A 25,257-nucleotide genomic window follows, 5' to 3' on the forward strand; every position below is an offset into this window, starting at 1 on the left:
CACATGACCAGAGATCTAGGTGGAATGTCCCCAACATAGAATCGTCCTTCTATGAGCCTCAGGAACAAAGGTTTTGCCTGGAGGTGGAACGATCAGATTTACGGGAGCCACAGTAACAACTTTGGATGGATCAATTATGTGAGAAGGTTCCTCCTCCAATTCGGAAGGTTGAAGAGACAGAGATAATGCATCGGCTTTAACGTTCTTCAGACCAGGGTGAAAGTGCAACTTGAAATCGAAACGGGCAAAGAATAGAGACCACCTGGCCTGCCGGGGATTTAGCCTCTGAGCGGACTGAAGGTAGGATAGATTCTTATGGTCCGTGAAGATAGTAAAAGGATGGACAGCCCCCTCCAGTAAGTAGCGCCACTCCTCAAGGGCCATTTTAATGGCTAGCAGTTCCCGATCTCCGATGGAATAATTACACTCCGCAGACGAAAAGGCCTTAGAAAAGAATCCACAGGTAACCAACCGCCCAGTAGAGGATCTTTGGGACAGAATCACGCCAGCACCAATAGAAGATGCATCCACTTCCAGAACAAACAGTTTGTTTGCCTCGAGTCGATGTAAAACAGGTGCGGCCACAAAAGACCGTTTAAGACTTTGAAAAGCATCCTCAGCTTCCGGAGACCAGGTTGCAGAAAGTCCTCTCGGTGTAAGGCATGAGATAGGCTTGGACACAGATGAAAAATGCGGGATAAACTGACGATAATAGTTGGCAAACCCGAGAAAGCGTTGAATCGCTTTTACTCCAATCAGCCGAGGCCACTGGAGGATTGCCGAAAGTTTTTCGGGATCCATCTCCAGGTCAGCTTCAGAGACGATATACCCTAGGAAGGGCAAAGAGGCTTGCTCAAAGATGCACTTCTCCATCTTAGCGTAAAGCCGGTTCTCCCGTAGTCGTTGCAGCACCTGACAAACACTTCTCCGGTGGGAGGATAAATCAGGAGAAAAAAACGAGAACATTGTCCAGATAGACCACAACGCAGGAGTAAAGCATGTCCCGGAAGAAGTCATTGACAAATTCTTGAAATACTGCAGGTGCGTTACACAAACCAAACAGCATGACGAGGTACTCGTAATGACCATCCTGGGTATTAAATGCGGTCTTCCACTCATCACCAGGTCGGATTCGAATGAGGTTATAGGCTCCACGTAAATCCAATTTAGAAAATACACGAGCCCCTTGTAGACGGTCAAAGAGCTCGGGAATGAGCGGTAGAGGATACTTATTTTTAATAGTAATCTCATTCAGACCCCGGTAATCTATGCATGGCCGGAGAGAACCATCCTTCTTTTTTACGAAGAAGAAGCCGGCACCTGCGGGTGAAGAGGATTTACGTATAAATCCCTTGGCGAGATTCTCACGGATATATTCGGACATGGCAGACGTCTCAGCCGGAGAAAGCGGGTAGATTCGACCTCTAGGCGGGATGGAACCCGGTTGTAGTTCCACTGGGCAGTCATAGGGACGGTGAGGTGGTAAGGATTCAGCCTCCTTTTTATTAAATACATCCGCAAAAGACCAATAGACGGAAGGCAGTCCAACCAGACCAGAAGTAGGTCAAGAAGAAATGATCGGGCGAACAGACCCTAAACATTTCTCTTGACATGGATGTCCTCATCGGAGAACCTCGCCGGTTCGCCAATCCAAAACGGGTTCATGTTTCCGAAGCCATGGGAGGCTGAGGAGTAAGGCATGGGACAAGTTGGGCAAGACATAAAAGGCAATCTTCTCTTGATGTAAGGCCCCTACTTGAAGAACTAGTTCCTCAGTGACCATGATGACGGTCTCTTGCAAAAGTCTTCCATCAACAGGGGCAATCATACGAGGATGTTCAAGGGAGATCACAGGAATCCGATACTTCTTCAACTCCTTTAGCCGGATGAAGTTGCCTGCCGCACCCGAATCCACATACGCTACCTCAGAACCACGTCTCAGACCTTGGATATTCAAAACAGAAAGGGTAAGGGGTGGAGAGGAAACAGATTCACCTAATGAGACCTCTCCTACCTGACCTAGGTGGAGGCGTTTCCCGGCCTCTCAGGACAAGAACGAAGAAAGTGTGACGCTCCTCCACAGTATAAGCACAAGCCCTGTGCCAACCTCTCTCTACGACGACGTTCAGCCAACTTTACCCGGTCTACTTGCATAGGTTCCGGGATGGCATCAGAGGCAGAACTAGAAGGCCGAGGACTAAGTGGTCTAAAGACGGAAAAAGAAGATGATAGCCTAATAGATCTCCTCTCCCTAGCTGCCTCTCGAGAGTGCTCCTGAAAACGCAAATCTATACGCGTAGCAAGAGAAATGAGATCCTCCAACGTGGTCGAAGTATCTCGTCCAGCAAGTTCATCCTTGATCTTGCCGGATAATCCTCTCCAAAAAGCCCCAACCAACGCCTCGTTGTTCCACCCTAGTTCAGATGACAATGTGCGGAACCAGATTGCATATTGCCCGACAGAGAGGGTGCCCTGCTGTAAATTAAAGAGTGATTCAGTAGTTGAAGCGAGACGACCAGGTTCATCAAAAACCTTCCGGAAGGTGTCCAAAAAGATGGCTATACTAGACACCACAGGATTGTCTTGTTCCCAAAGAGGATTTACCCACGATAGGGCCTCTCCCTCTAAGTGGGACACGATAAAAGCCACCTTGGCCCGATCGGTAGGGTACTGCTGAGGCAACAGCTCAAAGTGAAGATGGCATTCATTAAGGAAACCTCGACAAAGCTTGGCATCTCCGCCATAGCGAGGAGGTTTGGCAAGGCGGGAAGAAGAAACAGGCACGGGATCAGGGGTGTGCGAGGAGGTTTGCAAAGCGAGCAGGCGGTCATCTACTGAGGCCATATAAGACAAAATGTGAGCTTGGGTATGCCGTTGCTGGACCAACTCTTGCTGGAGACCCGCTAACTGAGTGGCGTTACTGGGATCCACGGCCTGTAGGCCGGACAAACGGGAGTCCATTGTCTTCATAAAAGACATAATGCGAGTCTGGTTTTCTCGTAGAAAAACCAACTCCATCTGAGCTGAGGCCCCGGCGGGATCCATGGCCTGATTGTACTGTTACGATAGGGGGGGCACAAGACAAGAGTGGACCCACTGGACCGTAATACCGAACCTCCCTCGAGCGAGCTAGCTAGCCAGGTAGACCAACGCCTATACAGGGATAGTTAGGGAGCAAGCTCGGAGGTAACTAGTACTACGGATGCCAGGAACAGGGATCGGCTCCAGAGGAGAGAAAGGAAGTAATGATAGTGGGGACACAAGGAGAAGTATGAAAGCACCTAGGCTACGGTGGCGGCGGGATAGGGAGCTCCTAGGAAGAGGAGACAAGGAATGCAGGGCAGGAAGGCTTGGAAACAGAACTATATGAGTAAGGAAGGACCTGAGTGCAGAGCCAAACACAGAGCAAGTCTGACAGGTTTAACTTAACAATCAGGCGCCTTCACAAAGGAAGGGCGGTCTGAAGTACTAAGTGGCTGCTTTCTATTGGCCCAGCAATGCTGCCGGGTCAGGTCGCAGCCAGGAAACAAGTGCGGGAGTGTGCACGCGCCCGATCCCTAAGGAGAGGATGGGAAGAGACCGAGCGCAAGCCAGGCAGCAGAGGGGAGGCACGCCAATGCTCATGCAGAGATATGCGCTGGGACCCAGACCAGGAAGGAGCCGGGAATGACGTAGGAGCGCCGGCCGAAGAGGAGGAAGAAGCAGAGACCGCGGCGCCCACAGAGGTAAGTATAGATGCGACAGATGCTTGTTTATCCTCCTCCTTCTCCTGGACCTGGCATCTGTTTTTGACACAATGGACCATTCCCTCTTACTACAGACTTTCTGATCTGTTGACATTACAGAATTGGCCCTTTGTTGGATCTCCTCGTACCTAACAGACTACTCACACACCACCATCTCATCTCGCCCCCTCTGTGTCGATGTCCACCAAGGTTCAGTTGTAGCACCTGGAACTATGCTTAGAGGGTGCACTTGCACGCTCCCTCCCTTTTAAATGGACCACCCACATCCACCTAAGATATTCCCAACCTATAGCTAGGCGACAATCTCTATTTAGGGCTTATCTTCCAATATGGAGGTGCCTGAGCTACGCAGTTAGTTTGCCTTGCATGCTTGCTAGTTGTCAGGTTCTCCAGATCCTCTTGTCTGCTTGTCTACCCTGTACTCGTCTGCTCTTATTTGTCTGTGTGCATCTGCTCATACCCATCTGCGCTCTTCTGTCCATCAGCTGGACCAGATCGCACCTGCCAGCGCCCATCTGTCTAACACTCGGTCCAGCCCGCACCTGCTAGTGCTTTTCTATTCCTCGGTTGGTCCCATCTGGACCCGTGGTTAAAGAGTCCCCACAGTGCCTGCCTGCAGTTTTCATCCCTCCTTTGGGCCTTAGCAGAATACCCGCTGTAGGGGTCAGCTGCCACATCCTGTAGGTCAGCCATGGAGTAGCACCTGGTGCCACTTCTTTCTACCTCCTTGGGTCGCAGTTTTCGCCTACTGCCACTTGTCCGAGTAGGGATTTGGTAGGCCACCTAGTTACGCCCCTTCCAGGCTTTCAGAGGGATACGGCACAGTGATTTGACCACTTTGCCTGTTACAGTCTCCATCTGCTTGGATGGCTGTAGTGAAAGAGGTTATAAAGGCACAGATGATTGGCCTCGGGGAGACCAAAACATCCAACACTGCGGAGACACCATCACGTGTTTCTCAACGCAGTGATTCCAGAACACTGCCCCCATCCTTGCGTCGAGAAACACGTGATGGTGTCTCCGCAGCTTCTTTACATGTAGTGAAAGAGGTGTCGGTCCCCGCTATACTAATTCTACTTTATTGCAATTGAGGCCACACTGTTGGTGTCTGCCACTAATTTTTGTAAATGTGTAAACTCTTGTTTGAGTCTTCTTCATGCATGTTACCTGTAGCAGTAGGCCTCTGAGACCATGAGGCCTCCACTTTCTAGGACTCAACTAGCCGTTGTAAGATAGCTCTTACACATGGGCACATTTGTCTCGCAAAACAGTCCATGTCCGGTTTATTTAGGACCGCCATGATACACATCACACACATATAGTTCATAGCACTTCATAGTATACGGCTTCCTTCACTTTTCAGACACTACACCCGCCAGTCTTCCTCTGACTAGTTCCCGGGAGTGTCCGTGCGCCGTATCAATGTCTCTAGTCACATTGCATTACATGACATTAGATTGTCTCTAAACATGCCGTACCTCACTCCGTCCAGTTACCGTGGGAGAGCACACAGTTCAATAACTTCCATGGAACATCATAGGCACTAACAGTCTGTTCCACTGGCAAATACTTGTTTGCCCATAACCCCCTTTATCTGGAGTTACCTTAACGGAGCTCCTGCTCCACACGCTGACTCCTCGTCAGTCCTCACTCCCAGGAAGCTGCCTAACTGGGATCACCGTCCCAGACCATGTCTTGCTCACCAGGCCACCCGACAGTTCTAGACCCAAAGAAAGATGCTAGCTTCCCAAACACAGTAGTTGTCAGTGGCTCTGCAGGACCATGGCCTCACCCTGTGCTCTTCAGGAATCCCGTCCTACTCCCAGGACCTTCCAACACAAATGCATCCAGGTCCACAGCCTCTCTGTGTCTATTCAGGACATCCATGCACTCATAGGACCGCCCAACACACAGTCCTTCAGGTCAATGGGCTCTCCATGTGCTCTTCAGAAAGCCAGTCCTACTCCCAGGACATTCCAACACACAGGCCATTCAGGACCTTACACACTGCCCCTGTGACCAGACCTCAGTCACATTCTATCACAGTAGCCACTCCCATAATGGGAGATGTGTGTGGTAGTTAGACCCATTCAGCTCTCCGACTAACCCTGTAAGCCTCCCTCTTAAACTAAACAAACACTTGTGGGACTACAAGTCCCAGAACAACACTACTGGCTTACAGTGCAGAGGATCTCCTCTGTGACACATACCGACCATTCACAATGACTCCGGTCACCTTCTCATCATCACAGTTCCGCATGCAACTGCCATGCATTCCCATGGCCTCAATAGGCCTCCATGCGTATTCTGAGAACATACAGCGCCCCTAGCTGTAACAGGGGTCACTGCATTACACCGTGTTACTATCCTTAAATTTTTCTGACAATGGTAGCCTACAAAACTGATATTTGTGCCACCTAAGTGTGGTCAGCATGAAAGCAGGTAGAGGTGTTGCATGTGGTATCAGAGCTCCCAGCAAAGGGGCCCTACACAGATCCCTCACCCACCTCATCTTACTGTGACTTTCAATTGAAAGTTGTAAATGCTGTCCCAGACCCCGATACCTCATGCCTGTCTGATTGCTGCAGTGCCGTGCTAAAATCTGTACTGTGGGAGAATTGAGGCCACTTTCCTGGTGTATGGCCCTCATTTTATGTGTTTTAGCAGCATTTGAGCCCATTATAAGGTGTTGTGCATGTGTTTGTTTTTGCCTTCCATTGACGTTAATGTGTTCGGTTATGTTTGGTGAATATTCAATGAATTAATCGACGAATATTGCAAATTCGGCAAATGTAACCAGAACCAAACATTGAAATATTCGCTCATTTCTACTCAAAAGCACATTAAAGAAGTTGATTAACCCTTCAGATGCTTCATATGAACTGAAGAAATTCAGAAAAGAAAGAAATGATCAATTAACTTTTTTTAACAATTTTTTTTATTTAGACCACAATTTTTTTATTTTCACAAAGAGAAAGTGAACAGGAAAGATTATTGGGTAATTTGTACTTAATACGACGATACCATGGCGTAAAACTACTGTTTTGGTGCACGACAGGGCTCGGAAGCGCAGGACACCGTTTGATTTTTTTAGATTAAAAACTGTCAGAAATCGAGAATGGATACCATGTTGTCATTGGAGAGCCCATGAGGTGCCTAAACAGTGGAAACCCCCCACAAGTTACCACATATTCGAAACGAGACCCCCCAAGGAATTTATCTAGATGTGTGGTGAGCACCTTGAACTCCCAGATACTTGACAGAAATGTATAACGCTGAGCAGTGAAAATAAAAAAAAGATCACATTTTTTTGCACAAAAATGTTTTTAGCCCCAATTTTTTTGATTTCACAAGGGTAGTAGGAGAAAATTGACCTCAAAATTTATTTAGCAATTTATCTTGAGTATGCTGATACCCTATATGTGGGAGAAAAGTGGGGGCACGGCTTGGCTCAGAAAGAAAGTAGTGATGTTTGGAACGCAGACTTTGATGGAATGGTCTGTCGTATTTGGAGAGCCCTTGTTGTGCCTAAACAGTGGAACCTCCACCCAAGTGACCCTATATTGGAATTGATCTACTGTTTCCTGGTATGTGAATTTTATAATGTAGTGGCGTACGTAAGTTGTGTACAGTGCATCAGATTGGCATATGTGAGTAATGTAGAGTGAATCATGTTATCATACATTTGTAATGTAGAGTGCAACAGGTTGGCATATGTGAGTAGTAGTGTAGAGAGCATCAGGTTGGCATACGTCAGTTGTGTAGTGTGCATTAGATTGGCATACATGTGTAGGGTAGAGTGTATCACATTGGCATACATGAGTAATGTAGAGAGCATCAGGTTGTCATGCGTGAGTTGTGTAGAGTGTATTAGGTTGGCATATGTAAGTAGTGTTGTTCATCAGGTTGGCATACCTGAGTATTGCAGAGTGCATAAAGTTGGCATACATGAGTTGTATAAAGTGCATAAGGTTGGCAAACGTCAGTTCTTTCACGTGCATCGGTTTGGAATAAATTATTTTTGTAGAGTGCATGAGGTTGGCATCCATGAGATGTGTAGTGTGCATCAGAATGGCAAACATGAGTTGTGTAGAGTGCATTAGGTTGACATACTGTATGTGAGTTATGTAGTGTACATCAAGATGGCGTATGTGAGTTGTGTAGATTGCATTAGGTTGGTATACGTCAGTTCTGTCGAGTGCATCAAATTGGCATAAATGAGTTGTGTAGAGTGCATCAGGTTGCCATATGAAAGTTCTGTAGAGTGCATCAGGTTGGAATATGTCACTTCTAAAGAGTGCATGAGGTTTGCATCTATGAGTTGTGTAAAGTGCATCAGGTTGGCAAACATGAGTTGTGTAGAGTGCATCAGATTGGCATGTGAGTACTGTTGGGTGACATACTGTACGTGAGTAGTGTAGAGTGGGCAGCACGGTGGCGCAGTGGTTAGCTCTACAGCCTTGCAGCGCTGGAGTCCTGGGTTCTAATCCCACCCAGGACAACATCTGCAAAGAGTTTGCATGTTCTCTCCGTGTTTGCGTGGGTTTCCTCCGGGTTCTCTGGTTTCCTCCCACATTCCAAAGACATACTGATAGGAATTCTAGATTGTGAGCCCAATCGGGGACAGTGATGATAATGTGTGCAAAAACTGTAAAGCGCTGTGGAATAAGTTAGCGCTATATTTAAATAAAGATGAGTTTTGCAGTGTGCATCAGGATGACATACACGAGTTGTGTAGAGTGCATCAGTTTGGCAGATATCAGTTCTGAATAGTGCATGAGGTTGGCATACATGAGTTGTGTAGTGTACATAAGGTTGGCATACGTGAGTTGTGTAGAGTGCATCAGGTTCGCAAAGGTGAGTTGTGCAAGTCAGAAATTAGTTTAGTGATTCATGGATGTATGATACAGTTTTAAGCATTCTTTTATGCACAGCCCAGGTTTGTCAGGGCAGGTGTCACATTGATAAGTGGTGTCCTTGAGTATACCACTTCTGTAACACTCTCGGCACCTCTTTGACAACCTTCCTTTCTTTGTTGTTTGAGCGACCTCACTGGGAAATGTTGGCTTTCAGTTCTGGAAGTACTGGGACCCGCTCTTTCCTGACTTCCAAAGACTAGGGTTTTTATCACTGCTTCCAGAAACTGAAGGTCTGGCCTGCTCATCCTGATAGCACATAAGCATTATATATTGCCATCAACACAATGTGCATGGTCAGCTTCTTGTACCACTACTTGACTTTTCTCATGGCACTGTATCGCTGGAGGAATTGAGAGATAAACTCCCCCATGTTCTTGTTGTATCCCAGAACACAGAGGCGTAGCTAGAGCTTTTGCCGCCCGGGGCTGTTCCCGAGTTTGGCGCCCCCAAAGTATCCATTCTACCCCATATGATCTCCCCATCCTGCCCCACCAGCCTCCATCGTATCCGTCCTGCCCCATGATCCAATCCTGCCCCGTGTCTCCAATCATGCCCCGTATCTACATTCTGCCCATGCCTCAAGTCCTGCCCCCAGTGTGTCCAGCATATTACCCCCATGTTGTCCAGCAATATGCCCCAGTGTGTCCAGCATATTACCCCCATGTTGTCCAGCAATCTGCCCCAGTGTGTCCAGCATATTACCCCCAGTGTGTCCAGCAATCTGCCCCAGTATGTCCAGCATATTACCCCCAGTGTGTCCAGCAATCTGCCCTCAGTGTGTCCAGCATTCTGCCCCATGGTCTCCAGTATTGCCCCGGTGTGTCCAGCAATCTGCCCCATGGTCTCCAGTATTGCCCCAGTATGTCCAGAAGTCTGCCCCAGGGTCTCCAGCATTGCCTCAATGTGTCCTGAGATCTGCCCCATGGTCTCCAGTATTCAGTGTGTCCAGCATTCTGCCCCATAGTCTCCTGTACTGCCCCAGTGTGTCCAGCATTCTGCCCCATGGTCTCCAGTATTGTCCCAGTGTGTCCAGCATTCTGCCCCATGGTCTCCAGTATTGCCCCAGTGTGTCCAGCATTCTGCCCCATGGTCTCCAGTATTGCTCCAGTGTGTCCAGCATTCTGCCCCATGGTCTCCAGTATTGCCCCAGTGTGTCCAGCAATCTGCCCCATAGTCTCCTGTATTGCCCCAGTGTGTCCAGCAATCTGCCCCATGGTCTCCTGTATTGCCCCAGTGTGTCCAGCAATCTGCCCCATGATCTCCTGTATTGCCCCAGTGTGTCCAGCAATCTGCCCCATAGTCTCCTGTATTGCCCCAGTGTGTCCAGCAATCTGCCCCATGGTCTCCTGTATTGCCCCAGTGTGTCCAGCATTCTGCCCCATGGTCTCCAGCATTGCCCCAGCCCCAGACAGTCAGAAATAAAGAAAAAAAAAAAAAAGTAAAATCCTCACCTCTCCCGTTCCCAGCGCAGGTCCGGTGCAGTCAGCGTCTCTCCGGCTCTGCGACGCTCAGGACAGAGAGGCAGAGCGGCGTGCACAGTAGTGACGTCATCGCGCCCTCTGCTCTGAGACGTCGCAGAGTCAGAGGACGCTGAAGCCGCAGGAACCAGGAGAGGTGAGTATTAGAGCGGGGGGCGGGGGCGAGGGCGGGGGTGGGGGCGGGACCCGGGGGTGGGGGGAGCTGGCCCTGGTCGTGGCGGCGGACGGCGCCGCCCGAAGATTTAAAGGGGCATCTTTTTTTTTTTATTTTTTTTTTTTATCTTCTTCTCCTGCAGCGCCGGCCGCCCCCAGCATTGTGCCGCCCGGGGCGGACCGCCCCCTCCGCACCCCCCTTCCTACGCCACTGCCAGAACACAGTCTGGTCTGGTGACCTATGTAGAGGTACCGCATACAGTGGTAGGGGTGCTGTCATCACCTAGTATGGTGGTCAAGAAAAGGACGTTCCTCTTATTATTATTATTATTACTATTTCTTTGCCTGATGAAGAGACGTATGTAGTCTCGAAAGCTTGCAATTTGTTACCATCTTTTCAGTTAGCCATTAAAAAGTACCAACCACTGAGGACTCTCAATTCTAAATATTTTGCATTATTACTGTAACACAAAAATTTGTGGATTGCTTCAAATTATTTACAGCTCAAAGCTATGCAGAACATGTTGTGTAAACCGTCAATACTCCAATATTGCTGAAGTTCTGGCTTCTTTACTTACCACATGTAAAGGACAAAGCCCCAAAATATTATAATTTCTACTGCAACTACAGGGGTCCAGTGAGAAAATGATGAAGGGTGGTTTTGTGCGATATATCGCTTTACGTATTTGTCTAGGCCACCATAAGGTTTACAAAATCCTCAGAGAAAAAGACTTTTAAAGGTCAGTGATGTCAAATTTGATTCCTGATTGTGCCACAAAATTAGGAATCTGTGTCATATAATCTTTGGGGGTCAGTAATGGTGGGCACTGGTTTATTTTCTGCCCTGGGGCATCTGCATGGTGGTTCAGTATCACTTGAGGAAGATGAGAAGCTGAAGGATCAAAAATAAAGAAACTGGAATCCTCTCCCTCACTATTATTATCAGAGGCAAGGAAGGTGCATGCCTCGTCTGCTGAATACCATAACTGGGACAAGCGTATGCAGAGTTTGTGAGTGTATCAAATTTTATTCTGTGTGTATGTGTTTATTGTAAACTTTTTTTATTTAGAAAAGAAAAAAAGAAGAAAAGATAAAAATACAATAAAAATAATCTAAAAATATGGTGAAATATAAAACAAACTTACTAAACGTACGACAGTAAAGATAAAATTACTGAGCGTCTGCAACTATCTGACCCTAACCCTGACTATATTTAGTAGAAAATACTGCAGTAAATGCCGATTAATACAGTATATTTTTACTGTCCCAAAACTAGTCCTATAGTCCTATCAAATAATCTAAATTATTTAAAGTCTTTTCTCACACCAAAAAAAACAACAATCTGAGGCCAATCAGTGATATGTAGTTGATCAACACTCGACGGCACTCACAGATGTGATTCTTTTTTTTACACTTTGCTATCCAACACTAACCCTGAAAAACTTCATTACAAATTCTGTAGCAGATGATAATCACTATAGTACATTTTTATGTCCCTAATCTAGTCCTATCAACTAATTTAATTTTTTTTCACACAGAGAAAACAAACAACAATCAGATGCACACATGGATGTGATTTATTTCCACTTTGCTGTTCCAAATTACCCTGATGAAAATCTATTAAAAATACTGTAGTAGATGCCAATTACTACAGTATATTTTTGCTGTCCCAAACCTAGTCCTATCAAATCTATTTTTTCATTCTTTTGTCACTGATCAGCGCTTGACAGCTACAAGAACGCACGTATGTGATTTTTTTTTTACGCTTTACTATCCAACACTAACCATGACAAAATTCAGTAAAAAAAATGTAGTAGATGCTAATTTTTACAATATATTTTAGTGTCCCTAATCTAGTCCTATCAACTAGTTTAAACTATTTTTTACTTAATTATTTTTTCACAAAAAAACAACAACCGGAAGCCGATCAGGGATGTCTGTCACCAACCAGCGCTCAACGGCTGTAGGACACACTCACAGATGTTTTACAAAAAGGAGATAAAAAGAAATAGACAGTAAAAAAAAGTCCTTGCCAAAAGTGACATGGGTGCCAGTCATTGATATGCATATGATTAACGGCTTGGCAGTTGCAGGTCACACCAACAGAGGTAGAGCAAATGGCGGGGATAGACAGAGGCAAAAAAGTGCTGGAAAATATCAAGCACAGATGCCGATCAGTTACTTGTGTCACTGATCAGGGCTCAGCTGCTGCAGGATGTACACACTGAGGTGGTGCATATGGGGAATAGACAGGGACAAAAAAAGTACTGGAAAACAGCGAACATGACTGCCGATCAATGATTTACGTCACCGATCATCGCTCAGCGGCTTCAGGACACACAAAGATAAAAACTACCAAAAATAGAGAGGTCAAGAACTGACCAGCAATTGAGATACACAATGGCTGTGAACTTTACCTTACTGAAGTAACTGCCGGTCAGAGCCAGTGTTTCCCACGCTGTCACACAGATGGCAGCCTGGGAACCACAAGATGTTCGAGACCCCCATTGAATGGGGATTTGGTTCAGGATCAAGTTTGGGTACCATTGTGGTACTCAAATCAAACTTTTTTATAAAGTTTGGCCAAACCTGACAGATTCGAACATTCACTGGTCCACCGATCCCTATTAAAAACTACTAAAATTACATACAGACATATACAGTGCTCAAACAAATAAAGGGAACACTAAAATACCACATACTAGATATCACTGAATTAAATATTTCAGTTGCAAATCTTTATTCATTACATAGTGGAATGTGTTGAGAACAATAAAACATAAAAATGTAATTCAAAATTAATATCCCATGGAGGTCTGGATTTGGAATGATACTCAAAATCAAAGTGGAAAAGCAAATTACAGGCTGAACCAACTTCAGTGGAAATGCCTCAAGACAAGGAAATGTTGCTCAGTAGTGTGTGTGGCCTCCACGTGCCTGTATGACCTCCCTACAACGCTTGGGCATGCTCATGATGAGGCGGCGGATGGTCTCCTGAGGGATCTCTTCCCAGACCTGGATAAAAGCATCCGCCAACTCCTGGACAGTCTGTGGAGCAACGTGACGTTGGTGGATGGTGCGAGACATGATGTCCCAGATGTGTTCAGTTGGATTCAGGTCTGGGGAAAAGGTGGGCCAGTCCATAGCTTCAATGTCTGCATCTTGCAGGAACTGCTGAGACACTCCAGCCACATGAGGTCTGGCATTGTCCTGCATTAGGAGGGACCCAGGGCCAACTGCATCAGCATATGGCCTCACAAGTGTCTCATCTCGGTACCTAATGGCAGTCGTCAGGCTACCTCTGGTGAGCACATGGAGGGCTGTGCGGCCCTCCAAAGAAATGCCACCCCACACCATTACTGACCCACTGCCAAACCGGTCATGCTGAAGAATGTTGCAGGCAGCAGATTGCTCTCCACGGCGTCTCCAGATTCTGTCACGTCTGTCACATGTGCTCAGTGTGAACCTGCTTTCATCTGTGAATTTGCCAATCCTGTTGTTCTGTGACAAATGCCAAGCATCCTGCATGGTGTGGGACTGTGAGCACAACCCCCATCTGTGGACGTTGGGCACTCAGACCATCCTCATGGAGTCGGTTTGTAACCGTTTGCACAGACACATGCACATTTTTGGCCTCCTGGAGGTCATTTTGCAGGGCTCTGGCAGTGCTCCTCCTGTTCCTCCTTGCACAAAGGCTGAGGTAGCGGTCCTGCTTTTGGGTTGTTGTCCTCCTACTTCCTCCTCCACGTCTCCTGGTGTACTGGCCTGTCTCCTGGTAGGGCCTCCAGCCTCTGGACACTACGCTGACAGACACAGCAAAGCTTTTTGCCACAGCTCACATTGATGTGCCATTCTGGATGAGCTGCACTACCTGAGCCACTTGTGTGGGTTGTAGAGTCCATCTCATGCTACTACGAGTGTGAAAGCACAACTATCATTCAAAAGTGACCAAAACATCAGCCAGAAAGCATTGTTACTGAGATGTGGTTTGTTGTCCCCAGCTGCAGAACCACTCCTTTATTGAGTGTGTCTTAATAATTGGCAATAATTTCATTTTGTTGTCTATTCCATTTGCACAACAGCATGTGAAATTGATTGTCAAACAGTGTTGCTTCATAAGTGGACAGTTTGATTTCACAGAAGTTTGATTTACTTGGAGTTATATTCTGTTGTTTAAGTGTTCCCTTTATTTTTTTGAGCAGTGTATATTACCTCACAGACACACTGACCCCTCGACTTGTTTTGGTAATTTTGATATTTGCCTTCGGATCAAAAACAGACATATCTATGTGATTTTTTTTCCAAACACATGATACACAAAAAAATCTGAACAGCTCCATAGATTATAATGGGTACAGGTTATATCTTTGAAAACATTGGATAAAACACGACTGCGAAAAACAATAAATAGTGCCTAAGTGAGGCATAATAATTAAATAAATATTGATAGATATGCCTCAATGTCTGTGATGGAAAAGCAATTTTTTTCAATGTTGCTCACAATTTTAATACTCCATGGTAAATTGTATATTTTCTTTCTTATACTAATATATTCTAGACAGAAATGTATTATCTTAACATCTGACAAATTGATCAAACATTGTCCGATACTTTGATGTAAATAACAGCAATGCAGCCTGAAGTTTGGTAGAAAATGTAAATCAAAATGAATGAATGAAATGAATCAGGACTTTAGGATTGTGTGCTAAATAATGTATTGTCTATAGCTCTATATGTACAATATTGAAATATTGTTTTATGTGTCACAGGATGGTACATTCCTAGTGAGAAATTGCTCTCAATCAACTTTGTCCCAACCGTATGTCCTCATGGTGTTGTATAAAAATAAAGTCTATAATGTACGGATTCGCTATGACAAGAAAAATGAAGTGTACTTATTAGGATCTGGCGGGCATGAGGTATAGTACACTATATTCATTCTATACAAAGCAGAATTGCCAAATTGAAGAAAATAATAACTTTGCATGATATGAACAAATTACTACTGGTAAAATATTTAAATTAATATATATATAAATTATTTTACGTCAATAAGGCTAAAGTATTTCAGGAGAGATCTGTTTATTGGTTAACTACAAAAAAATATATTTTTCTTAACTTTTTGGAGCATACAGGGTCTTTCATCAGGCAAATTTACAAGTGAATGTCTGACTTAAGAGCAAAGCATTTAAAAGGTGTTACAACAAGATATATGTACATGGGAAAATATCTCATAAAAGAGAACTTAACACCTGATACATACTGTCCAATCCGTGGGCAGCATGTTTCAGGCACGGGCTGCACAATTTCAGCCATTTGCTGCTAAGGTCATACAGCCAGTGCATGAAACATGCTGCCTAGTTGAGCAGTATGCATGAGGTGGCAGGTTTGTCAGAAGGACAAACACATTAGACTGACAATCCTGCCAGCATTGACTTTAGTGTAATATATATGGAGACCTTTAGGAATTCTTTGACCTACAACTATAAGGCCGGCGTCACACACAGCGTATGAAAATACGGTCCGTATATTACGGCCGTAATACGCTGAAAAGTCCCGAAAATAGTGCTCCGTAGCTCCTCCGTAGGCAGGGTGTTTCAGCGTTTTTTGCGCATGGCATCCTCCGTATGTAATCCGTATGTCATCCGTACTGCGTGTTTTTATCGCAGGCTTGCAAAACCGACATACGGCTATACAAGGGATCCATGTGTTAAAAAAAAAAAACATATATACTGTCTATATATATATATATATATATTTGTCAGAAGACACATATATGTATATATATTAATATTTCATCCAGCGCGATATAGCAGAAAGCCGGTAATTCAATTACCGGCTTTTGCTTTCTCCTTCCTAAACCCGACATGATATGAGACATGGTTTACATACAGTAAACCATCTCATATCCCCATTTTTTTTTGCATATTCCACACTACTAATGTTAGTAGTGTGTATGTGCAATAATTTGGCTGTTCTATCTACTAAATTAAAGGGTTAAATGGCGGAAAAAATTTGCGTGGGCTCCCGCGCAATTTTCTCCGCCAGAGTAGTAAAGCCAGTGACTGAGGGCAGATATTAATAGCCTGGAGAGGGTCCATGGTTATTGCCCCCCCCCCCCTGGCTAAAAACATCTGCCCCCAGCCACCCCAGAAAAGGCACATCTGGAAGATGCGCCTATTCTGGCACTTGGCCACTCTCTTCCCATTCCCGTGTAGCGGTGGGATATGGGGTAATGAAGGGTTAATGTCACCTTGCTATTGTAAGGTGACATTAAGCCAGATTAATAATGGAGAGGCGTCAATTATGACACCTATCCATTATTAATCCAATACTAGTAAAGGGTTAAAAAAATACACAAACACATTATTAAAAATTATTTTAATGAAATAAAAACAAAGGTTGTTGTAATATTTTATTGAACGCCCATTCCAATCACTGAAGACCCTCGTTCTGTATCAAAAAAAAAAAAAAACCAACAATATCCTTACCTTCCGCAGATCTGTAAAGTCCAACGATGTAAATCCATCTGAAGGGGTTAAAATATTTTGCAGCCACGAGCTGTGCTAATGCATTGATGCTCGTGGCTGCAAAACCCCGGGGAATGAAGGTAAAGTAGGTCATTGACCTATATTTACCTGCATTTGCGGTGAGGCGCCCTCTGCTGGTTGTTCATAGATCGTGGGAACTTTCCTAGAAAGCTCCCTGGCTCGAGTTCATATGAGGACAACCAGCAGAGGGCGCCCTCTTATGATCTCGAGCCTGGGAGCTTTCTAGGAAAGTTCCCACGATCTAGGAACAACCAGCAGAGGGCGCCTCACCGCAAATGCAGGTAAATATAGGTCAATGACCTACTTTACCTTCATTCCCTGGGGTTTTGCAGCCACGAGCATCAATGCATTAGCACAGCTCGTGGCTGCAAAATATTTTAACCCCTTCAGATGGATTTACATCGTTGGACTTTACAGATCTGCGGAAGGTAAGGATATTGTTGTTTTTGGGGGTTTTTTCATACAGAACGAGGGTCTTCAGTGATTGGAATGGGCGTTCAATAAAATATTACAACAACCTTTGTTTTTATTTCATTAAAATAATTTTTAATAATGTGTTTGTGTATTTTTTTAATCCTTTCCTAGTATATATAATAATGGATAGGTGTCATTATTGACGCCTCTCCATTATTAATTTGGCTTAATGTCACCTTACAATAGCAAGGTGGCATTAACCCTTCATTACCCTATATCCCACCGCTACACGGTAATGGGAAGAGAGTGGCCAAGTGCCAGAATAGGCGCATCTTCCAGATGTGCCTTTTCTGGGGTGGCTGGGGGCAGATGTTTTTAGCCGGGGGGGGCCAATAACCGTGGACCCTCTCCAGGCTATTAATATCTGCCCTCAGTCACTGGCTTTACTACTCTGGCGGAGAAAATTGCGCGGGAGCCCACGCCAATTTTTTCCGCCATTTAACCCTTTAATTTAGTAGATAGAAAATTTTGCATATACACACTACTGACATTAGTAGTGTGGAATATGCAAAAAAAAGGGGGATATGAGATGGTTTACTGTATGTAAACCAGGTCTCAAATCATGTCGGGTGTTGTGAATTCTGTGGCTGAGTTCACTTCTGTGGTCACAAGTGGTATTGCAGTCTCTGGGCTTCCTCCCTCAGGTGTTTTGGTGAGCTCGTTGGCTGCCTTGCTATTTAGCTCCACCTGAGTCTGTCTTCCTTGCTCCTTGTCAATGTTCCAGTGTTGGATCTGAGCTACTGCATCTTTCCTTGGGCCTGCTGCTCTGCTAGATAAGTGCTTCTAGTTTGTTTTCTGTTTTTTCTGTCCAGCTTGCTATTAACTTTTGCTGGAAGCTCTGAGAAGCAAAGGGTTGCACCGCCGTGCTGTTAGTTCGGCACGGTGGGTCTTTTTGCCCCTTTGCGTGGTTTTCGTTTTAGGGTTTTTTGTAGACTGCATAGTTCTCTTTGCTATCCTCGCTCTGTCTAGAATATCGGGCCTCACTTTGCTGAATCTATTTCATTCCTACGTTTGTCTTTTCATCTTGCTAACAGTCATTATATGTGGGGGGCTGCCTATTCCTTTGGGGTATTTCTCTGAGGTAAGTCAGGCTTGTATTTCTATCTTCAGGCTAGTCAGCTCCTCAGGCAGTGCCGAGTTGCATAGGTAGTGTTAGGTGCAATCCACTGCTGCTTATAGTTGTGTGAGGATAGATCTGGTACTGCAGTCTACAGAGATTCCACGTCTCAGAGCTCGTCCTATTGTTTTTGGTTATTGCCAGATCTCTGTATGTGCTCTGATTACTGCACGCTGTGTTGCCTGATTGCCAGCCATAACAGTACAAGGAGCCCTCCAATGATTCCCAATAGAGGGAAAAAAGAAATCCTGACATCATTTTTTTTTCTTAGCTCTGTCTTCAGTCATTTTTTTCCCCTAGACATTAGAGTGCTTCAGGACACAGCTGTGGACATGGATATTCAGGCTCTGTGCTCCTCAATGGATAATCTCATTGTAAATGTACAAAAGATTCAAGATACTATTGATCAGAAATCGATGCTAGAACCAAGAATTCCGATTCCTGATTTGTTTTTTGGTGATAGAACTAAGTTCCTGAGCTTCAGAAATAATTGTAAGCTATTTTTGGCCTTGAAACCTCATTCTTCTGGTAATCCTATTCAACAGGTTTTGATTATTATTTCTTTTTTGCGCAGCGACCCACAGGACTGGGCGTTTTCTCTTGCACCAGGAGATTCTGCATTGAGTAATGTTGATGCATTTTTCCAGGCGCTGGGATTGCTTTACGATGAGCCTAATTCAGTGGATCAGGCTGAGAAAAATCTGCTGGCTTTATGCCAGGGTCAGGATGATGTAGAAGTATATTGTCAGAAATTTAGGAAGTGGTCAGTACTCACTCTGTGGAATGAATCTGCACTAGCGGCTTTGTTCAGAAAGGGTCTCTCTGAAGCTCTTAAGGATGTAATGGTGGGATTTCCTATGCCTGCTGGTTTGAATGAGTCTATGTCCTTGGCCATTCAGATCGGTCGTCGCTTGCGCGAGCGTAAATCTGTGCACCATCTGGCGGTATTGTCTGAGAGTAAACCTGAGCCTATGCAGTGCGACAGGACTATGACTAAAGTAGAACGGCAAGAACACAGACGTCTGAACAGACTGTGTTTCTATTGTGGTGATTCTACTCATGCTATTTCTAATTGTCCTAAACGCACTAGGCGGTTCGATAGCTCTGCCGTTATTGGTACTGTACAGTCCAAATTCCTTCTGTCCATTACCTTAATGTGCTCTTTGTCATCGTATTCTGTCATGGCGTTTGTGGATTCAGGCGCTGCCCTGAATCTGATGGATTTGGATTATGCTAAACGTTGTGGATTTTTCTTGGAGCCTTTGCGGTGTCCTATTCCGTTGAGAGGAATTGATGCTACACCTTTGGCCAAGAATAAGCCTCAGTACTGGGCCCAGCTGACCATGTGCATGGCTCCTGCACATCAGGAAGTTATTCGCTTTCTGGTACTGCATAATTTGCATGATGTGGTCGTGTTGGGGTTGCCATGGCTACAAACCCATAATCCAGTATTGGATTGGAACTCTATGTCGGTAACCAGCTGGGGTTGTCAGGGAGTACATGGTGATGTTCCATTTTTGTCTATTTCGTCATCCATTCCTTCTGACATCCCAGAGTTCTTGTCGGACTTTCAGGATGTATTTGAAGAGTCCAAGTCTGATGCCCTACCTCCGCATAGGAATTGTGATTGTGCTATCGATTTGATTCCTGGTAGTAAATTCCCTAAGGGTCGTTTATTTAATTTGTCCGTACCTGAACACACCGCTATGCGCAGTTATGTGAAGGAGTCCCTGGAGAAGGGACATATTCGCCCATCGTCGTCACCATTGGGAGCAGGGTTCTTTTTTGTAGCCAAGAAGGATGGTTCGCTAAGACCGTGTATTGATTACCGCCTTCTTAATAAGATCACTGTTAAGTTTCAGTATCCCTTGCCATTGATTTCTGACTTGTTTGCTCGGATTAAGGGGGCTAGTTGGTTTACTAAGATTGATCTTCGTGGTGCGTATAATCTGGTGAGAATCAGGCAGGGAGATGAATGGAAAACGGCATTTAATACGCCCGAGGGTCATTTTGAGTATCTGGTGATGCCGTTCGGACTTGCCAATGCTCCATCTGTTTTTCAGTCTTTTATGCATGACATTTTCCGTGAGTATCTGGATAAATTCTTGATTGTTTACTTGGATGACATTTTGATCTTCTCAGATGATTGGGAGTCTCATGTGAAGCAAGTCAGAATGGTTTTCCAGGTACTGCGTGCTAATTCCTTGTTCGTGAAGGGATCAAAGTGTCTCTTCGGTGTGCAGAAAGTTTCATTTTTGGGGTTCATCTTTTCCCCTTCTACTATCGAGATGGATCCGGTTAAGGTTCAGGCCATCCAGGATTGGACTCAGCCGACATCTCTAAAAAGTCTGCAGAAATTCCTGGGCTTTGCTAATTTTTATCGTCGCTTCATCTGTAATTTTTCTAGCATTGCCAGACCATTGACCGATTTGACCAAGAAAGGTGCTGATTTGGTTAATTGGTCTTCTGCTGCCGTGGAAGCTTTTCAGGAGTTGAAGCGTCGTTTTTGCTGTGCCCCTGTGTTGTGTCAACCTGATGTTTCTCTTCCGTTCCAGGTCGAGGTTGATGCTTCTGAGATTGGTGCAGGGGCGGTTTTGTCACAGAGAGGTTCTGGTTGCTCAGTGTTCAAACCATGTGCTTTCTTTTCCAGGAAATTTTCTGCTGCTGAGCGTAATTATGATGTGGGCAACCGAGAGTTGCTGGCCATGAAGTGGGCATTCGAGGAGTGGCGTCATTGGCTTGAGGGTGCTAAGCATCGCGTGGTGGTATTGACTGATCATAAGAACCTTACTTATCTTGAGTCTGCCAAGCGCTTGAATCCTAGACAGGCCCGTTGGTCGTTATTTTTTGCTCGTTTTGATTTTGTGATTTCATACCTTCCGGGCTCTAAAAATGTGAAGGCGGATGCTCTGTCTAGGAGTTTTGTGCCCGACTCTCCGGGGTTATCTGAGCCGGCGAGTATCCTCAAGGAAGGAGTCATTGTGTCTGCCATCTCCCCTGATTTGCGGAGAGTGTTGCAGAAATTTCAGGCTAATAAACCTGATCATTGTCCGGCCGAGAAACTGTTCGTCCCTGATAGGTGGACTAGTAAAGTTATCTCTGAACTTCATTGTTCGGTGCTGGCCGGTCATCCAGGAATCTTTGGTACCAGGGAGTTGGTTGCTAGATCCTTCTGGTGGCCATCTCTGTCACGGGATGTGCGTGCTTTTGTGCAGTCCTGTGGAATTTGTGCTAGGGCTAAGCCCTGCTGTTCACGTGCCAGTGGGTTGCTTTTGCCCTTGCCGGTCCCGAAGAGGCCTTGGACACATATTTCGATGGATTTCATTTCTGACCTTCCCGTTTCTCAAAAAATGTCGGTCATTTGGGTGGTCTGTGATCGCTTTTCTAAAATGGTCCATCTGGTGCCCTTGGTTAAATTGCCTTCCTCCTCTGATTTGGTGCCTTTGTTCTTCCAGCATGTGGTTCGTTTACATGGCATTCCTGAGAATATTGTTTCTGACAGAGGTTCCCAGTTTGTCTCGAGGTTCTGGCGAGCCTTTTGTGGTAGGATGGGCATTGACCTATCTTTCTCCTCGGCCTTCCATCCTCAGACTAATGGCCAGACCGAACGAACCAATCAGACCTTGGAAACATATCTGAGATGTTTTGTTTCCGCTGACCAGGATGATTGGGTGTCATTTTTGCCGTTGGCTGAGTTCGCCCTTAATAATCGGGCCAGCTCGGCTACCTTGGTCTCTCCATTTTTCTGCAATTCTGGGTTCCATCCTCGTTTCTCTTCAGGACAGGTTGAGTCTTCGGACTGTCCTGGTGTGGATTCTGTGGTGGACAGGTTGCAGCAGATCTGGACTCAGGTAGTGGACAATTTGACCTTGTCCCAGGAGAAGGCTCAGCTTTTCGCTAATCGCAGACGCCGTGTGGGACCCCGACTTCGTGTTGGGGATCTGGTTTGGTTATCTTCTCGTCATATTCCTATGAAGGTTTCCTCTCCTAAATTTAAACCTCGTTTTATTGGTCCGTATAGGATTTCTGAGATTCTCAATCCGGTGTCTTTTCGTCTGACCCTCCCAGACTCCTTTTCCATACATAATGTATTCCATAGGTCGTTGTTGAGGAGATACGTGGCACCTATGGTTCCATCTGTGGAGCCTCCTGCCCCTGTTTTGGTGGAGGGGGAATTGGAGTATATTGTGGAGAAGATTTTGGATTCTCGTGTCTCTAGACGGAAACTCCAGTATCTGGTCAAATGGAAGGGTTATGCTCAGGAAGATAATTCCTGGGTTTTTGCCTCTGATGTCCATGCCCCAGATCTTGTTCGTGCCTTTCATGTGGCTCATCCTGGTCGGCCTGGGGGTTCTGGTGAGGGTTCGGTGACCCCTCCTCAAGGGGGGGGTACTGTTGTGAATTCTGTGGCTGAGTTCACTTCTGTGGTCACAAGTGGTATTGCAGTCTCTGGGCTTCCTCCCTCAGGTGTTTTGGTGAGCTCGTTGGCTGCCTTGCTATTTAGCTCCACCTGAGTCTGTCTTCCTTGCTCCTTGTCAATGTTCCAGTGTTGGATCTGAGCTACTGCATCTTTCCTTGGGCCTGCTGCTCTGCTAGATAAGTGCTTCTAGTTTGTTTTCTGTTTTTTCTGTCCAGCTTGCTATTAACTTTTGCTGGAAGCTCTGAGAAGCAAAGGGTTGCACCGCCGTGCTGTTAGTTCGGCACGGTGGGTCTTTTTGCCCCTTTGCATGGTTTTCGTTTTAGGGTTTTTTGTAGACTGCATAGTTCTCTTTACTATCCTTGCTCTGTCTAGAATATCGGGCCTCACTTTGCTGAATCTATTTCATTCCTACGTTTGTCTTTTCATCTTGCTAACAGTCATTATATGTGGGGGGCTGCCTATTCCTTTGGGGTATTTCTCTGAGGTAAGTCAGGCTTGTATTTCTATCTTCAGGCTAGTCAGCTCCTCAGGCAGTGCCGAGTTGCATAGGTAGTGTTAGGTGCAATCCACTGCTGCTTATAGTTGTGTGAGGATAGATCTGGTACTGCAGTCTACAGAGATTCCACGTCTCAGAGCTCGTCCTATTGTTTTTGGTTATTGCCAGATCTCTGTATGTGCTCTGATTACTGCACACTGTGTTGCCTGATTGCCAGCCATAACAGTCGGGTTTAGGAAGGAGAGAGCAAAAGCCGGTAATTGAATTACCGGCTTTAAAGCTGTCTAGCGCTGGAAGAAATATTAATATATATATACATATATTTGTCTCACTGACATATATATATATATATACCTATTCTATGTGTACACATTTATTCTCCCTATTCTACTGGAAGCTGTCAGTGTGATTTTACTGTACACCGCAATGAATTACCGGCTTTTCTCGCTAACACCGCTGCGTATTCCTCGCAAGTCACACTGCTGGTCCGTGTGTAATCCGTATTTTTGGGGCTTCCATAGACTTTCATTGACGTTTTATTTGCGCAATACGGTGACAAACGCAGCATGCTGCGATTTTCTACGGCCGTAGAAAGCCGTATAATACTGATCAGTTTAATACGGCAGATAGGAGCAGGGGCATAGAGAATAATTGGGACGTATGTTTTGCGAGTTTTACGGACGTAGTTTCTGCGCTCTTACGTCCGTAAAACTCGCAAGTGTGACGCCGGCCTTAGGCAACAGAATATTTTGACAATATCATCATTTTTATGCATATATTCCAACTACAAGCTGTATAAACCTGAATGCTTGTTGGATGAAGTAGATCAGAGGATGTGTATCTGTGTAATGAAGGAGGGTGTGGCCTAAGTATATCAACACCTTTTATCAAGATGTGCATAATTATTAGACAAAATATATTTCTCAGGCAAAATAGGCCAAAAAAAAGAGATTTAACTGACTGAAAAGTAAAAAACCATTACAGAGGGATGCAGAATTCTTGAAATTGCTAATATTATGTGGTGCGATCACAGAACCATGGATAGTTGCAAAAAATATTTTGAGAAAATATGGCACACATTAACTGCCAAAGATTTGAGAAGAATAAAATGCAAAGCGACTACAAACCTATTATCCAGTGTTATCATATTCAAGATTTGCAACCTCTTTGCAGAGCCCAGAAGTATAAAGGTACCGTCACACTCAGCGACGCTGTAGCGATATAGACAACGAGCCGACCTAAACTAGATCGCTGGAGCGTCGCTGTTTAGGTCGCTGTAGAGACATCAAACACAGCAACTCCAGAATGATGCAGGAGCGATCCAGTGACGTAACGGCGACTCACTTCTCGTTCTCGCTGGTTGTTAGCTCCATGTCAAACAGCCGGAGTGTACCGATCCGACACACATCTAGGGGCCCTATGCTCATTGCTCGTGTCGTTGCTTTTGATGTCAAACATGACGATACACGCCGACCTGGCGACAAAATAAATTCTGGACTTCTAGCTCCGACCAGCGATGGCACAGCGGGATCCAGATCGCTGCTGCACGTCAAACACAACAAGATCGCTATCCAGGACGCTGCAATGTCACGGATTGTTGTCGTTCTCTTTGCAAAGTTGCTGAGTGTGACGGTACCTTAAGGTGTTAAGTGATAAGACACATGGCCAAGATAAGGGCAGCTGAGACCTGACCTTCACTGAACAAGACACAGAAGTTGAAACATCAAGATTGGATCAATAACTATCTTAAGACAGTTTTTTTCAAAGGTTTTATGTACTGATAATAGGAGAGTAACTCTTACAAATCAGATCAATGTGCAAGTGGCTGGATCAGTAATGTGCACATACCTTCATATCGACTGGCAGAGATGAGGTACTGCTAAAGGCTAGAATGTATATATGC

The 25,257-nt window shown here is 45.3% G+C and overlaps 1 protein-coding gene across 1 annotated transcript in view; it reads left to right on the top strand.

The window, feature by feature from the left end:
* The window catches only part of LOC138675546 (lymphocyte cytosolic protein 2-like), a 456,995-nt gene that overhangs the window by 406,260 nt on the left and 25,478 nt on the right, over positions 1-25,257 (top strand). Inside the window, exon 6 of the mRNA XM_069763882.1 lies at positions 15,066-15,215. Within this exon, the coding sequence (XP_069619983.1) occupies positions 15,066-15,215 (150 nt within the window). The remainder of the gene's footprint in view (positions 1-15,065; positions 15,216-25,257) is intronic.

This window comes from Ranitomeya imitator, chromosome 4 (genome assembly GCF_032444005.1).
Source record: "Ranitomeya imitator isolate aRanImi1 chromosome 4, aRanImi1.pri, whole genome shotgun sequence".
Classification (NCBI taxonomy): domain Eukaryota; kingdom Metazoa; phylum Chordata; class Amphibia; order Anura; family Dendrobatidae; genus Ranitomeya; species Ranitomeya imitator.